The sequence below is a fragment of the Anarhichas minor genome, unplaced genomic scaffold (genome assembly GCF_050575085.1).
Source record: "Anarhichas minor isolate MPS153535 unplaced genomic scaffold, ASM5057508v1 ptg000009l, whole genome shotgun sequence".
Taxonomy (NCBI): Eukaryota; Metazoa; Chordata; class Actinopteri; order Perciformes; family Anarhichadidae; genus Anarhichas; species Anarhichas minor.
The window spans coordinates 4,981,572-4,996,950 of NW_027466455.1; the positions used below are offsets into that span (position 1 = coordinate 4,981,572).

General features: G+C 41.7%; 1 protein-coding gene across 2 annotated transcripts in view; it reads left to right on the forward strand.

Moving 5' to 3' along the window:
• pde5ab (phosphodiesterase 5A, cGMP-specific, b) overlaps nucleotides 1-15,379 on the forward strand; it is a 63,204-nt gene that overhangs the window by 10,321 nt on the left and 37,504 nt on the right. For both annotated transcript variants that reach the window (XM_076087190.1, XM_076087191.1), the window contains 4 exons: nucleotides 3,880-3,969; nucleotides 6,859-6,930; nucleotides 7,177-7,266; nucleotides 7,469-7,606. In XM_076087190.1, the coding sequence (XP_075943305.1) occupies nucleotides 3,880-3,969; nucleotides 6,859-6,930; nucleotides 7,177-7,266; nucleotides 7,469-7,606 (390 nt within the window). The remainder of the gene's footprint in view (nucleotides 1-3,879; nucleotides 3,970-6,858; nucleotides 6,931-7,176; nucleotides 7,267-7,468; nucleotides 7,607-15,379) is intronic.

Consider the following 15,379-nt stretch of genomic DNA (forward strand, 5'->3'; position numbering starts at 1 on the left):
TCAGACGATTTAAAGTGACTTTTTATACTGTAAATTGATCAATAAAAGGTGATTTTAAAATAATGATACAATTTCAAATAGCCCATTTTCTGTTTTATTTTTTCTATGCCAATTAAACCATAATTTCCTGCAGATGGCTTGCATTACAAGCCTACCAGAAAGTTATGCCCTTCAAGCCACTAGACAGTTTCAATTTGAAACATCTATGAAGGAAGGGCTGTGTTTTATTGATAGCAGCTTTACAGTAATCGAAAACGCACGACAAACAGAAACAAATCATATTAGTGAATGAAAACATTGCCTCTGTTAAAAAGAGAAAGTGACAGCAGCAGAGTGGTGAATGACATGACTGCTGTCGTTGTCACACTACTCAGCCTCCCGCGGAAGGCTTATGCCAGGGTGCTGGAAAGGAGGCTCCGACCGTTTGTCGAACCTCAGATTCAAGAGGAGCAATGCGGATTCCGTCCCGGCCGTGGAACAGTGGACCAGCTCTTTACCCTCTTAGCAAGACTACTGGAGGGGTTCTGGGAGTTTGCCCAACCAGTCTACATGTGCTTTGTGGACTTGGAGAAGGCTTTCGACCGGGTCCCTCGGGGGTTCTTGTGGGGGGTGCTGCGGGAGTATGGTGTGCCGGACCCATTACAACGGGCGATCCGGTCTCTGCACGACTGCAGTAGGAGCTGTGTCCGCATTCTCGGCAATAAGTCAGACACGTTCCCGGTGGGTGTTGGCCTCCGCCAGGGCTGCCCTTTGTCTCCGGTCCTGTTCGTGACTTTCATGGACAGGATATCTAGGCGCAGCTGGGGGGTGGAGAACGTCAGGTTCGGGGGTCTCAGGATCGCCTCTCTGCTGTTTGCAGATGATGTGGTCCTGTTAGCCTCCTCGGATCGTGACCTCCAGCATTCACTGGGGCGGTTTTCAGCCGAGTGTGAAGCGGCGGGGATGAGAGTTAGCACCTCCAAATCTGAGGCCATGGTGCTCTGCCGGAAACCGGTGGATTGCTCCCTCCAGGTGGGGACGGAGTGCCTACCTCAAGCGAAGGAGTTCAAGTATCTCGGGGTCTTGTTCACGAGTGAGGGTAAGATGGAGCGGGAGATCGACAGGCGGATCGGTGCGGCTGCAGCAGTAAAGCAGGCGCTGCACCGGACCGTCTTGGTGAAGAGGGAGCTGAGCCGGAAGGCAAAGCTCTCAATTTACCACTCGGTCTACGTTCCTACCCTCACCTATGGTCACGAACTCTGGGTCGTGACCGAAAGGACAAGGTCGCGGCTACAAGCGGCCGAAATGAGTTTCCTCCGTAGGGTGGCCGGGCTCAGCCTTAGAGATAGGGTAAGGAGCTCGGTCATCAGGAGGGAGCTTGGAGTCGAGCCGCTACTCCTTCGCGTCGAAAGGAGTCAGCTGAGGTGGTTCGGGCATCTAATTAGGATGCCTCCTGGACGCCTCCCACTGGAGGTTTTCCAGGCACGTCCAACTGGGAAGAGACCCCGGGGAAGACCCAGAACACGCTGGAGGGATTACATCTCCCAGCTGGCCTGGGAACGCCTCGGGATCCCCCAGAATGAGCTGGAACATGTTGCCGGTGAGAGGGAGGTCTGGGTCAGCCTGCTTGGCCTGTTGCCACCGCGACCCGACCCCGGATAAGCGGAGGAAAATGGATGGATGGATGGATGGATGGATGCTGTCGTTGTGTTGGTGGAAATATGTGGAAATGGACATTATGTAGAATTGAATAAAAAGACAAAAGGTAAACATGTAGGAAGTGTTGAGTTTGATTTTCAAACATCATTAGTGAACTATGCAGAATAAGGGAATGCCGGAGAAACATAAAGTAGAGGAGGGACAGTTTATAAAATAGATCTAATGAATTAGAATGAATAAATAGACCAACGTTCTGTCTTCCAGGACAGTGGCATTTTTAGTGCTTTTCTGTTACAGAGCATGTTTAAGGATGCAGAATTTTCCTCATCAGTTGAAGGAAGTCTAAAATTGGGACTACTGTTTGCTTTTGATGTATGAATAGGATAATTCCGTAACAGAAAAGTAAAAAACAAAACTTCAGTTTCATAATTAATTTGACAGGGCAACTAAAAAGGAACAAAAAAATATTGTGGGAATGTGGGAAATATTGATTTTATTTTAGATTTATAAAATGATCATGGAAAAAAACTTAAATAAGTCTTACAGAATTAAGTTAAATTTACTTTATTGGCCATCAAGGCATTTTTTTAATGTATTTTTGTCCAATAAAGGTAATTATATAGCCTTGGGGCGATAGCTACTGTACATTGCGATGGTCTGTCTTAGATGCAAATTAATCGTTTGCTAAACCCCTCCCCCGAACAGCAATCCTCCAATCGTACCTTAGCTTAGCTGGCCTATCTGTGCATGTTGAAGCGGTGTGCGTGGGGCTGTAGTAAGATGACAGTTGTCATTTCAACCAAAATGACTGTCGCTGGCTGGAAAATGAATCTCTGAAATCAATGAGCCATTGTTTCAAAGGTTTTGAGTTAATCTGCCACTGTTATCGTTTAAACTGCATATATGCTATGCAAGAACGAACAGGCACATTAACAGTAACTGAGGGGGGTGGGGCTTAGAGCACAGTCAATTGTGACACCTTTTGTCACATATGTAATCATTCTATACAGAGCAGGGTTTAGTCCACTCAGTGTAGTGTAAGAGCAAACAGCATCAACAGCGAAAGCACATCAGAAAACAGGGAGATTTCTTACTGAAATATACTTATAAAACAGGACATTTGGAGTAGAGGCCTGTCTCTAATATAAGCCTCTCTGTCAGCAATTTAGGTAATTAAAGGTCTCTGCACCATACAATACAGTTAAGAAACCTGTAATATGCACAAAAGTCCTGTTGTGATACAAATATAAGGAGCCATTTTTTTGAGTTAAAAAAAACAATCGGTGATCATCCTCCATGCATGGTTTATACCCACACACACAGTTCCTTTGAGTTTAGAGGTTAATGGTTTGTGTTTAAAGGTCAGCCGGTGGGTGGGAGGGTTGCCAACAGGAGCACAGTCCTCTAATCTAAAAAAAATGTATTTTGAAGGGCATTTTTTATGCAGCGGAGTTATTCCAGCATTTACGGCACTTGTTCAGCGGTGCAAGAAAAACACCGACCAATGCGTTGTGAATCACATCACGTGATAAAGCTCAGCCAATCAAATATGGGTATTCTCACAAGTTTCCTGACTTGAGTGAGATGTACACACACCGTGACACACGGGGGAGAGACAAGGATATAGACAGCAGAGCAGGACTAGTGTGTGTTGTGAAAATCAAATCATAGGATGATTTCCAAAAGAGAAAAATGGCCAGAGAGACCAGAGTCATTAGACTCTGACTGGACAGACTCGTATAAGTGAATTCTTCCAACACTAATTTCTCTTTTTAGAAGATGTGAAAAATATAATATTGTGGCTTTTTCACTTCACCCTGAATGAACTGAATTTGAAGCTGCAGGGCAATTCAGTGAAAATAACTTTTCTAATATGAATTGTGTTACGTAATTTATTTTAGACTTCTTGAATATATATATATATATATATATATATATAATTTGGGTCGTGGCTTGTCATTAAGGGGTGATAGTGGGTCCTGCAGCCAGTTGAGAACCACTGGTTTAGACTGTGCCCGCTTATTTGATTGCTTCATGTGGAAAAATCCAAAGCTTGACAAGTCAATAGACAGCAGACGGTTAATAAGAATTATTAAGTGTAGGTAAGTAGGTATGCATCAACAATATCAGTGGCCAAAAGCATGGACCAGACCATATATGATTATTAAAACCTAAGTGTAGGTCCGACCCTCTGGAATGCTTTAAACATGATATTGAATTCCGTGTGCTTTGCCTCCCCAGGACCCCAGGTTTAATGCTGAGGTGGACCTGATCACAGGTTACAAAACCCAGAGTATCCTTTGCCTTCCCATCAAGAACCACAGAGATGAGGTAAGTCACTATACACTGGAGCTGTACAGCTTGTGTTTACCAACTTACAGGAGGTGTGATGTTATAGTAAACCAGTAGTATAGTGGTTTATCTAAAGGGACACCAGTATTTTTGTTTGTCAAGCCCAGTGTGATATGAACAGGCAAAGAAGGCTGATGTGTATAAAACCAGCTTTAGAGAAATGATGGGAATCTATATGACAATGTCCACTTACTAGCTTCTTCCAGATCTTTCAACATCATTTCATGGTCATCTTCAGCAAATGGACTTTTGCTTGGTTGTGATGGAGATGGCTCAATTGTCATTATGTATGTGCAGTATGCATATACATAAAGTATTGAACTCCATCTAGTGGCAACTGCGTAATCTCCATGACAACTGAGAAAACTCCATCCACTGAGGAAGACCATAGGATGCAGGTGAACGTTCTGAAAAAAGCTCATAAGTAGACCTTGAGTTGGTCTAACTAAATACATGTTTTGATTTTCAGAATTTGGTTCTTGCTGTTTGTGGGAGGGGGCAGCTAGCTATTATGGCTGTATGGCATTTGCAATCAAGATTTGGTATATTGTTCTTGCTTTTACAAGTTGCTATTAGCTGTACCTAGGCTGCTTCAGTGTTAGTGCTTTTGCAGTTTGTGTTTGTGTAAGGTAGTGTGATTAAGCCCTGTCCACATTACTCCGTTTCTCCTTGGATGCAGATTTGTCAAATAGAAACGATCTCCGTCCACACGGGAGTTTCAGCATCATTCTCGAGTTGATCTGCGTCCACACTGCAGCCTTCAAAGGCGGACAGCACGTGACCATTAACGTACACTGGGCATGCGTGTGACGGTGTAAACAGGAAGTGGATTGCTTGCTTAGTTAAAAAAAAAATAATACGACAGAGTAATAAAGTAGTCTTTAATAATGAAAGGTTGTATTTGATGCTTAAGATCTTCCTCTAAAATCTCCCTCTATAAACTCAAACAGACACAGTTTGTGGAAAGTTTTAGAAGTTTTATTTTTCAGACGTAGTTATAGAGCTGCGGGTCTCTCGCTCTCTCTCCAAATTTACTTTAACATCAACACTTACACATAAACGTTTATGGGTCCATCAATGTGGTCAACACACGTCTCTCATTCGTTTCCTCCGTGTTGTTGATGTCTGTTCTCACTAGTAGCTCTGAACATCATGTCCGCCTAGCTAGCTTCTAAGCTAATTTTAACATTACCGCCAATAGAGAAATGCTAACCGTGATTAGCATTACAGCGCTGCGGGTCTATCTCTCTCTCACATCAAATTTACTTTAAAATCAACACTTACACGTAAACGTTTACTAGAATATGGGTCCATCAATGTGGTCAACACACGTCTCTCACTCTATTCTGCTCTTGCTTCGTGCAGGAAAGCTTAGCAGATCGCTAACAGTAGATCCGTGAAATAAAGACCATGGAATCCATAGAAGAGTTTCAAGACTTCAGTGTGAATCTTTATTTGTAAAACTGTGGAAACACAATATGAAATATGGCTTTACAAACTGTCCCTATACACATTACATGAATACAAAACAACAATCCATGATATAGCCAGCATGTAACATGTCCGCCTAGCTAGCTTCTAAGCTAATTGTAACATTACCGCCAATGTAGAAATGCTAACCGCGATTAGCATTTAATACAACACAAATGTTATACTAAACACGCGAATAGAATATATCTACGTACATCTTTTCATGCTTCATAAAGACATACTTACAGACTAAGGTCTCTCAAGGCTACCAAACGGAAGAAGTAAAACGTTAGTGCAGCGTGTCTTCTCATTAGAATCTAAAAACAACGAGCTGCTCCATAGGGCTGATGACGGTCACGCCGCTCGCTAATCACTCCAATAACAGCTGCTTCCTCCACAGAAATGCAGACTTTTACAGCACAACAGCTGCTAGCTGCTGCTAGCTGTTGTGCTAGCAGCAACATCATGTAGCTGTTGTGCTAGCAGCAACGCTTGCAATTAGTTATCCATGTTGAAATGAATCGCTGGTAGCCCAGTTTGTTTTCTTCCGGGTACGGGTCACGTGATAGTGAGTGTGACGAATCAGGGGCGGAGACGTCATGGTTGCCAAGAACCAATCCAGTAGCGAACACGGGTGTGGGCGTAATTTTTTCTAAGCACATCCGTATCCGACCGTCCACACGCAAACGCAACCCCGGAGTTCTCAAATACCTCCAACCTCGGCGGAGTTTTCAGATTCCTCCGTTTAGGGTGCTCCAAAACTCCGGCGTAGTGTGGCCGCTCAGTGTAAACGTAGCAAATACGGGGTAAAAACGGAGTAGTGTGGCCAATTGCCCTGTGTGGCCAAGTGTGGCCAATTGCCCTGTTAAGTGCCAGGGGAGTGGCTTGCACTCCTGGCAGACAATGAGCAATCAGTAGGTAGCTGTCCTTAACCACTGCTGGTGGTTGGAAACGAAAGCTTCCAAGCTTCCAAGTCTGTCCTGGCCCCACAGTGGTGGAATGAACTCACCACTGACTTTAATTCAGTTTTAACTAATCAATTGCGTCCTTTTCCAATACAAAGCTTTAGCTATGGGAGCCCTGTTGACAGGATTTCTGGTTGCCTTGAGATTGTTCATTAGAAATCTTATCAACAATCTTGTGCATCAGTTAAAAAACAATGTGTTGTTTTTAATATTTACATTCACATTGTGTATATAATACAAATCAAGACATTATATTTACAAATCATTGATAACCACTTCTGTGTTTGTCCCTGCTGTACAACTTCATTTTCCAATGTAATTCAAAATACAAGTCAATACAAGTTATGCTCCAAGTCCTTTTTTCACTAGATCTATGTGCAAGAAGTCATTCTTCATTTTCATCATCTTTTCCTGTTGTGTTTTCTCTGTCCAGGTAGTTGGAGTGGCTCAGGCTATCAATAAAAAATGTGGGGAGGACAGTGCCTTCAGTGAACAGGATGAAAAGGTCAGTAAAGTCCACCGGTTCACCTGCAAGAACCATGTCTAGTTAATGTGTCTAAATTCAGAACGTTAGAAAGATGTTGGTAAGAGATTTTGCTTTGTGCTGAGGGGTTGGACAGACTGATAACAGAAGCATAACCGTAGCTGTCCTGACCCGTGACAAAATGTGTCTCCTAGATACATTGAATATAGAACTGTCCCACCTGCGTGGGTCCTTCCTCGTATCATCTGGCATTTCCTTTCTCCTCAGGACTTCTCAGCCTATTTAGCCTTCTCAGGCATCGTCCTGCACAACGCTCAGCTCTACGAGACATCGCAACTCGAAAACAGACGCAATCAGGTGGGTCAGTGTGAATGTGTCTGAAGGTGTGTGTACGCCGCAGAGACACACTTTGTAACATGATGCATTCTTGTGTGTGTGTGTGTGTGTGTGTGTGTGTGTGTGTGTGTGTGTGTGTGTGTGTGTGTGTGTGTGTGTGTGTGTGTGTGTGTGTGTGTGTGTGTGTGTGTGTGTGTGTGTGTGTGTGTGTGTGTGTGTGTAGGTGCTATTGGACCTGGCCAGTCTGATCTTTGAGGAGCAGCAGTGTCTGGAGGTCTTACTGAGGAAAATCGCAGGAACCATCCTGTCCTTCATGCAGGCCCAGGCTTGTACCGTCTTCATCGCTGATGACGACTCCATGGTCAGCACACACACAATAAAAAGAGGAGTGCTTAACAGCATTCCAACAATTAACTGTCATACACAGGGAGATTGATAGATGAGCTTGGTTGCAGTATTCCAAATCTTGGTTAAGGCTTCCAAAAATCAACTGCCGTTCAGCAACTCCAGTCTACTTATATTGAACCTGTACTTGGATTCAAACATTCCAAACATTAAGAAGTCTCTAAAAAAAAAAGTACCAGTAATATGCACACACATCTAGACAGGACACATTGAAATACCGCAGCAAATGTACTTGCTTTTGTCAATAGGCGTTTCTAAATTAGCAGTGTCTCTCAGGGAGCACTCTAGCTGCTTCTGACCTATGTTGGTTCTGGTCAACATTCTCCTTCTGCTTTTCAAAGCTCTCTGTTTTTCAAACCCAGACAGGCCACATGAGCAAAACATCAGATGACGCTTTTGGTGGGGCAGCAGATTTTCACTTTCTCCACTTTCTGGAAGGGTATAGGCAGTGCATTTACAATCTTATAAGTCTTAAAATACTTGAGTAAGTGTAGCACATTGCAGTAATTTAAAGTTGAGCTAATTTTTAGGCAATATGTAAATACTGGATGTCACCCATTGGTTTGTGGATTACGGTTTTGAAGTCTCAAGTTCAGCATCTTTACCGTCACCATCTCGTTTTTTTGGAATCGGAAGTGACTTGAAAGGGTGGAGCTAAGTACAACCGAATGCTGAAGAAGACATTAGCTCACCAAAATGTTAAAATGTACTTTTATGAAGTGAAAACTCACTGGGAAAGAGTTGCACGACAAAAACAAGGACAAAACCCAGGCCGCAATGAGAAAGTAGCGGCTGTCAATCACAAGGTAGCCCCGCCCCTAAAGCATCCCCTGCTTTATGGTCTGTTTGACTCTAAATGGACCATAATTTACTAAATGAACATCATGCTGTATTGAAGAAGACTTGAAACTAGAGATTGAGACCATAAACTCATGTTTACAATGTTTACTGAGGGAATAAATCAAGAGAGAAGTAGAGTCATTTTCTCATAGACTTCTATACAACCAGACTTCTATTTTGCAACCAGAGGAGTCGCTCCTCGTTGAAAAATTGCAAGTTTCAGACACTTTTACGTTGGCTTGTCAGACCCAGAAGTTGCGGCCTGCTACATACACATACATATAGATCCTTGCTTTATTGCTATTAAATTAATTAATTGTATTATTGAAATGCTGGATCTGAAAACAATAACAGTATGAATCTCAAAAATATCAAAATAAGGTGTACTTAGGTCCACCTACAAGCTTTTTCTGGTGCTTTGAACGCATTTGGCCTTCATCTGCAAATGATGAATACTGAACTAATTCTAAATTGGTTCAGTTTTGATTGGGGTTGGTTTAGATTCCTCATCACTGATGAAGACTTTGAGATGGCATTGAAAGCTCTGGAAAAAAGCAAGTGAGTGGGCCTTGAGTAATTTTTTCTGTCACTTTTAGTTGTTTGGAGGAACACACATGTACTCTTTGAACATATAGCATATAACTCTAGTTCAAGGGGAACTTTTAACCACATCACAAATAATTCATCAATGAACCTCTCATTGTTTGAATTCAGTTTGCTGACATTTGTCAAATGCTTTCGGGAGGGATTTCCTATTCTTGGAAAAATCAGGTCCGTACCATTATGAAGTCATATTGGAACCTTTGTTTCTCTGACAGTACTGCTTATTTTAGGCCTGACGTGTATGTCTACATCTGCCTAAGAAATGTGTCCTGCACACACACACACACACACACACACACAAACACACGCACATCCTTCAATACAACTTCCAGTCATTCTTAACAATTGTTTTAACACATTTATTACCATCAATCATGGTCTGATGTCCTCATGGTCAAGTTACTGCAAATACCTTTATTGAATATCATGTTATTGTACGTACTGATGCTACAAAATGTCAACTTCAATGCACATTATTGCCCATTTAGCAGTGAATGGGTTTTTATTTTAATTTCATTGGTAATGAAATATTTTTGTTTAAGTTTTTCCTTTATCAATCTTTTAATCAGTAAATATCCAGCCATGCAGGATGTCTTATTTCTCTGGCATTATTAATATTTTCCAATAAACATTTAAGTCATTTTCAACCCCACCACCAATTCCAACAACAAGATATCAGTTTTATAATGCATTCCACTGGGCTGATGGCTAACTGTACTGAATGTCAAGTTATTCTAAATATTGGTTTCGCAAATTATCAACTACATTGCCAATTTACCATTCAATATTTGTGTTGAGGTCCGGGTGAACTGGATGGGGAATGCAATGCCATTGAAGTGGTTTATATTAGGTTACAAATAATTGTTGTTTAACTTTCTCTGGGTTTTACAGTATTACGTATAACCAGGTTAGACGTGCTGTGGAAGGCTCTTGTTTGAACATTGCATAACAAACTGGCACACAGCAAAAAACTGAAATTCTGAGAAATGCAACGTAGAAAACCTGGTTGCTTTCAGGCACTTTGGACGAAACAACATAGCAACATAGCTCGTCTCTTTGATCCATGTCTTCATAACAGACAGAATTGACTACTGCAACAGCATTCCTTATGGCACATAATCTAAAGTGCTAAATAAACTACACAAAGTACATCCAGAACTCTGTTGCTCTGCTCACCCATTCCCACTCCCGTGATCACATCACCTCTGTCCTCCAGAACCTCCACTGGCTCCCTGTCCCACAACAGATCCAATTCTAAGCCTTCTTCTGTAAAAAAGCCTTCCATAACCAGGAGCTTACTCCCCAAATACATCTGAAATGTACCTACCGGTCCATGTTAAAATCTTAGTTCAAAACTCATCTTTAAGAACTGCATTTAATGTGTGATTAATTATTGTGTTGAATATTTTTAGTGTGTTTTTTTATTTGATAGTTTTAACAGGTGTAAAGTGGCTTTGAGTGCTATGAAATGCTCTCTATGAATACATATCTTATTATAATTATGCTCCGTAGCAGGCTAATCTGGCCCTACGGTGTTGATGATCCAGAGAAACAGAATGTTGCTGATGATGTGAGCACCACAAACTAAATTCTGTTTACTTCCATTGAGTTGAGGTTTAGGCAGAAGTCTCATTGATAGATACTTCTAAACCTCGACAAATATAACAAAGTTACCTGGGTTAAGAATCAAGATGCTTTATTTCATGTATGTACTGAGCTCCATAGGCTTTATTATACAGTGTGCATGTGTGTGTGTCCCTCTCATGACCTCAGCATTGCCAGACCAGCTGTCTCCCTTTCTTTTATATCCCTCCCCGCTTCTCTCTCTTGTCTCTTTCCTTACTAAACATTTACTCTGAGATTAAGGACTTTTACAAGCCTTATCTGCCAGACGGCTTTCTATATACAGGTGTCAGCGTTAAATGTCTGCAGTTTCTCAAGTGGACCCACAGGTCTTTGGATTTTAACGTAACCTTTACCCTAGGAAAGGAGCTTTCCTGTAGGAAGTCTAATAAATGACAGTGCTGGTCTTTAACACTCAAACGTACCAACAATAACACAGGAGTTTTCAAGATGTTGGCCTGCGTTGGCTCACTGTATTTTACTGCAGTGTGTGGCATCTGTTTAGAAACAGTGATGTGCTGTGTGTTTTGTTAGTATATGTTTGCATCTGTCCATAATGCATGTCTGAGCGTGCCAGAATGTGTGTTTTGGTGTGTGGATGATGTGTGATTGGGATTGACATCTGGCTCTCTACTGGGAGCGTTATGTTCTTCCTCCTTGACTACAGGTGTCCTGAACATATAAGGTGTACACGTTGAATCAATCTACAGTTGTTGAACAGCAAACCTACTGTTTTCTTCCACTCATGATTCATATTTGGTTTTCTGATCTGAAACCTCTAGCACTTTGTGAGGCTGAAGTTAGACATGGAGGTGCTTTTAGCGAAATGCTAAAATCGACATGCTAACCGTGAAAATGTTAGCATGGTAATTCAGATTTGTTTTTAAGAAGGTAAAATTCCAAACTTGAAGTATAAAGAACAACTTTTACTTCAACTATATTGTGAGACCAACATGTTTCGGCCTGTGGCCTTTTATCAGGCACATTGGACCACACACCTTGAAAGTAGGTGAAGTTGTGGAAGAAATACTCTGCTTCTACTATGCAATTCTGCGAGACACTCACCAGAGAAGAACAACCCCCCATCAACAGCCCAGATGACGGCCAAAAGTGAAAACATGTTGGTCTCTTTAGTTAGAAAGCTAACATTTGCTTCTACCCACAACTAGTGTTGAGGCTAATGGAAATGGCTTTAGTTTGCAAGTATTTGGTCATAAACCAAAGTATTAAACAAAAATGAAGTTTTTACTTTTTGGTGATGGTAGAGTTATTATGACGCATCCTTTGGGCAACATGAATGGCTGTACCAAATTGCATGGCAATCCATCCAGTAGTTCTTCAGATATTTCAGATAGTAGTAGACCAACATTGGTATCCCTTGAGCCACACTTTTACCATGGCTGACACTACTTGGTTCAGGCTCGTCTCATCCAGCATTCGTAGCAATATCTACGAAAAAGAATGCACCCCAAGTTGTAGGTATCTCAAAATGTTTTGTATCCACGTAATCTTGAACGAGGACTTATAAAGACCTCTAAATCAGACACCGCGCGGGCTTGAGGGGAGGTGGATGGGTCCAACAAACAGTTTGTTCTCCAAGTTAAAGTTAATAGTTTTGTCTGGCACCTCCTTAGTTATTTTAACACAAACAAATGATCTGTTCCTAAACCTAACCAAGTAGTTTTGTTGCCTGTGAAGATGAAAGCAAATTTTTACAAGAACCTATGCATGTAGCGAGCAGAAATTTACACGTGTTGTACGTTTTTGTAGGAAAACATGAAAAATGAGGAGCACATTTTTGTAGAATATAATACGAACCGTTGTATGAGGATCAGTGGTGGGCCGTCAGGGCCAGCTAAGCCTTCTCTGCTGGCCTAAACAGAATCACAAAGTTATAGCTATTTTGTAATTTAATAATTTTTCACAAATACACTACATGTATTATTATTATTTTTCCCCATTAGCTTATTTTCTCATTGCACAGCTCCTGTCTTCCTCTGTTGCTCTGCTTCCATCACAGCTTGTTTTAAGGAGAGCTTTTATCCAATCAGATTCAGCCCCTATGTCTCTATGTAAGGAGAGAGGCCCGATGCCCGCTAGAGAGCCTTTGCAGATTAAAGTAAATGGGGACGATATTGTTGATTGTCATAGTCTTCAACCAATCAGATCTTTAGTTTGGCATGTTGGGCGTATTCTTTGACGTGCCAGTGGTACCCAGGTAGCCTCCTAAGTACGTCTGCATTAACGTGCGCCGTGATTGGTCAGTGGGCCAGCGTGACTTTTGTCAAACAGAAAGCTAGCTAGCAGATCTTAGTGTTTAGTAAGAGTTCAGTTTGAAATGTATGTAAGAGAAGTTATGACATTTTTAGCGTTTTGCTTGGTGTAGATTCTTTTTTTTTTTACCTAGCTTTGTTTTTTTAACACAATGTCTGAAGGAGGAGAAACGGATTTGGGAGTTACTGACTTTGTTAACAAAGAAAGGAGGATGGACTTTGTCTTTAAGTGAAGGCAGCTTTGGTAACTGAACTGCTTTTGTTTTTTTACATCTGCAGTAGCGTTACTACTGTGTTCATTTGTCTATCGTGTCGTTTTTATGAATAATATGAATGGCTCGTGCGCTAGCGCTGCAGTGTTGCTGGATTGATTTTGTCATGCTTGACATTTTATGTTGTCGTATAAATATATGACAATATTTACATTACATTGTTTCTGACTTCTCCGTTAATGACGAAGCATCCCGTCATCGCAGGGTTATTTCGGATATTTGATTCTCTTTGAATCAGTAGGGAACAGCTAACTGCTATTGTTTCCCCGCTAGCCTCCCTGAACACACGTGCGGACCTCAGCTGTTTTTTGTTATTATTCCGGGTTCAAAAGGTCACACAGCCCGTTGTCTGTTACGTGAGCGCAGTCCACAATTTAAGCTTCTGCATTTTCCAAAAGCACTAGTATTATTCAAACGTCTTGTTCGGTTCGTAAGCCTCGTACCGAACGGTTTAATACGAATATGTGTATTATTACACCCCTAGAAACAAATAACCGTGGCGTCATAATGACACCACAGTAGGACAGCACAGAAGGCCCAGGCATCAAAAATGCACGGCCCGCCACTGATGAGGATACTGTAAGGATTACAAGTACGTGAACCAAAAAGCACGACACAGAGACAGGGTACAAGTATAGTTTACTTGAGTACAGGCAGGGTCAAAATCAGGAGGTCCGTCAAAAAGGCAAACAAATCCAACAAGGGGAAGGCAGAGAATCCAAGGTCGAAAAAACAGGCAGGCAGGGTCGGCACAGGCAGATCAGGAATAGTAACAAGGATAACGCTGGAGAGCTTGGCAGTAACACACAAGACAATCTGGCAGGGATCAAGTGCACGTGAGCGGACCTAAATAGTGAGGGACTAATGAGGGAATGGGCTGCAGGTGAGATGGGCGTGGAAGACCAGGTGAGGGGAATGAGTGATGATAGGGTGTCGGTGGCAGGACCTGAAACGACAGGAGAGTTAGAGAAACAATCTAAGATGATGTGGAATTTGTGACAGATATGTTGCTTGGTTATGGTTAGAGAAAGATTGCAGTCATGGTTACAAGAAACCAATGACTGTTAGTTAGACACAGGTTGCAAAATGGTTTCTTGTGTCAAAGTTATAAGCTTTGATGACCTGAACTTCTCCATGAAATGATTTTGCAAAAGAATTGTCTACTTCCGCCTTTGCTTATTAAGAACCATACTTGCAAGTACAACTGCAACAGGTTATTTGCTATGAAAGCATCTGGTTAGGACGGTGTCAGACTTCTTTCCTCATGTTTTCTTTCTTCAATGCTTGGCTCCACTACACATAAATCATTGTGTTATGGATTGAGAAAATGACTGGAGCTCCATGATATAACGTGAACAGACTGCATGAGATTGATGTATCTGCCACAGATGCTGATAACTGCATGTGAAAACCCTCACGTACATGACCAGAAAAAACATTCTTTGACCTTCCTTGACATGTAAAACCTTGACTGATGCTTCCAAAGAAGACCAGCGAGATTTATTTCAATATTCCTACATGCAGGAAAGAAAATTCCATTATCCTGTGTTATCCTGTTATAAACTTTATTGCTTGACAGAGACACCAATGAATGTCATAACATTGCCAGGTCTCTTTTCTGTTTAAAACAGCTTTATTACCCTCACCTAGATAGATCAGGATGAACTAATGCGATAGAGTGAAAGTGTGTGTAAGTGCATGCAAGGGTAGAGGGGAGATTTTTCCAAAACCAAGAAGCCTTGTCCATCTTTAACATCCTGTCCCCACATCTTAAAAACGAAAAAAAGGATCCATTGCGAGGGTTTGGGAGTGCAGGTTGAGAGAAAACAAGTCCTTATAAGGTTGGGAAATGCGAAACGAGCACTGGAATGTCGAAATAGAATCCCTCTGACAAGGCTTGATGGGTAATAACATCCTTGGAGAAGTTATTTAGGCAGTGTGTGTGATACCACTGCTTAACTTACAGTATTTGGATGTTAGGATTAGCGGTAATGACTTAATTGGAGGGAATGATATGTTGATTTGGAAAGAAAAGACGCAGGGTAGACCTGCATCAAAGCACGTAAGACCTTTTTATGAGGTTAGAATCAAGACCAATTAAGACCCTGTATTTATTCA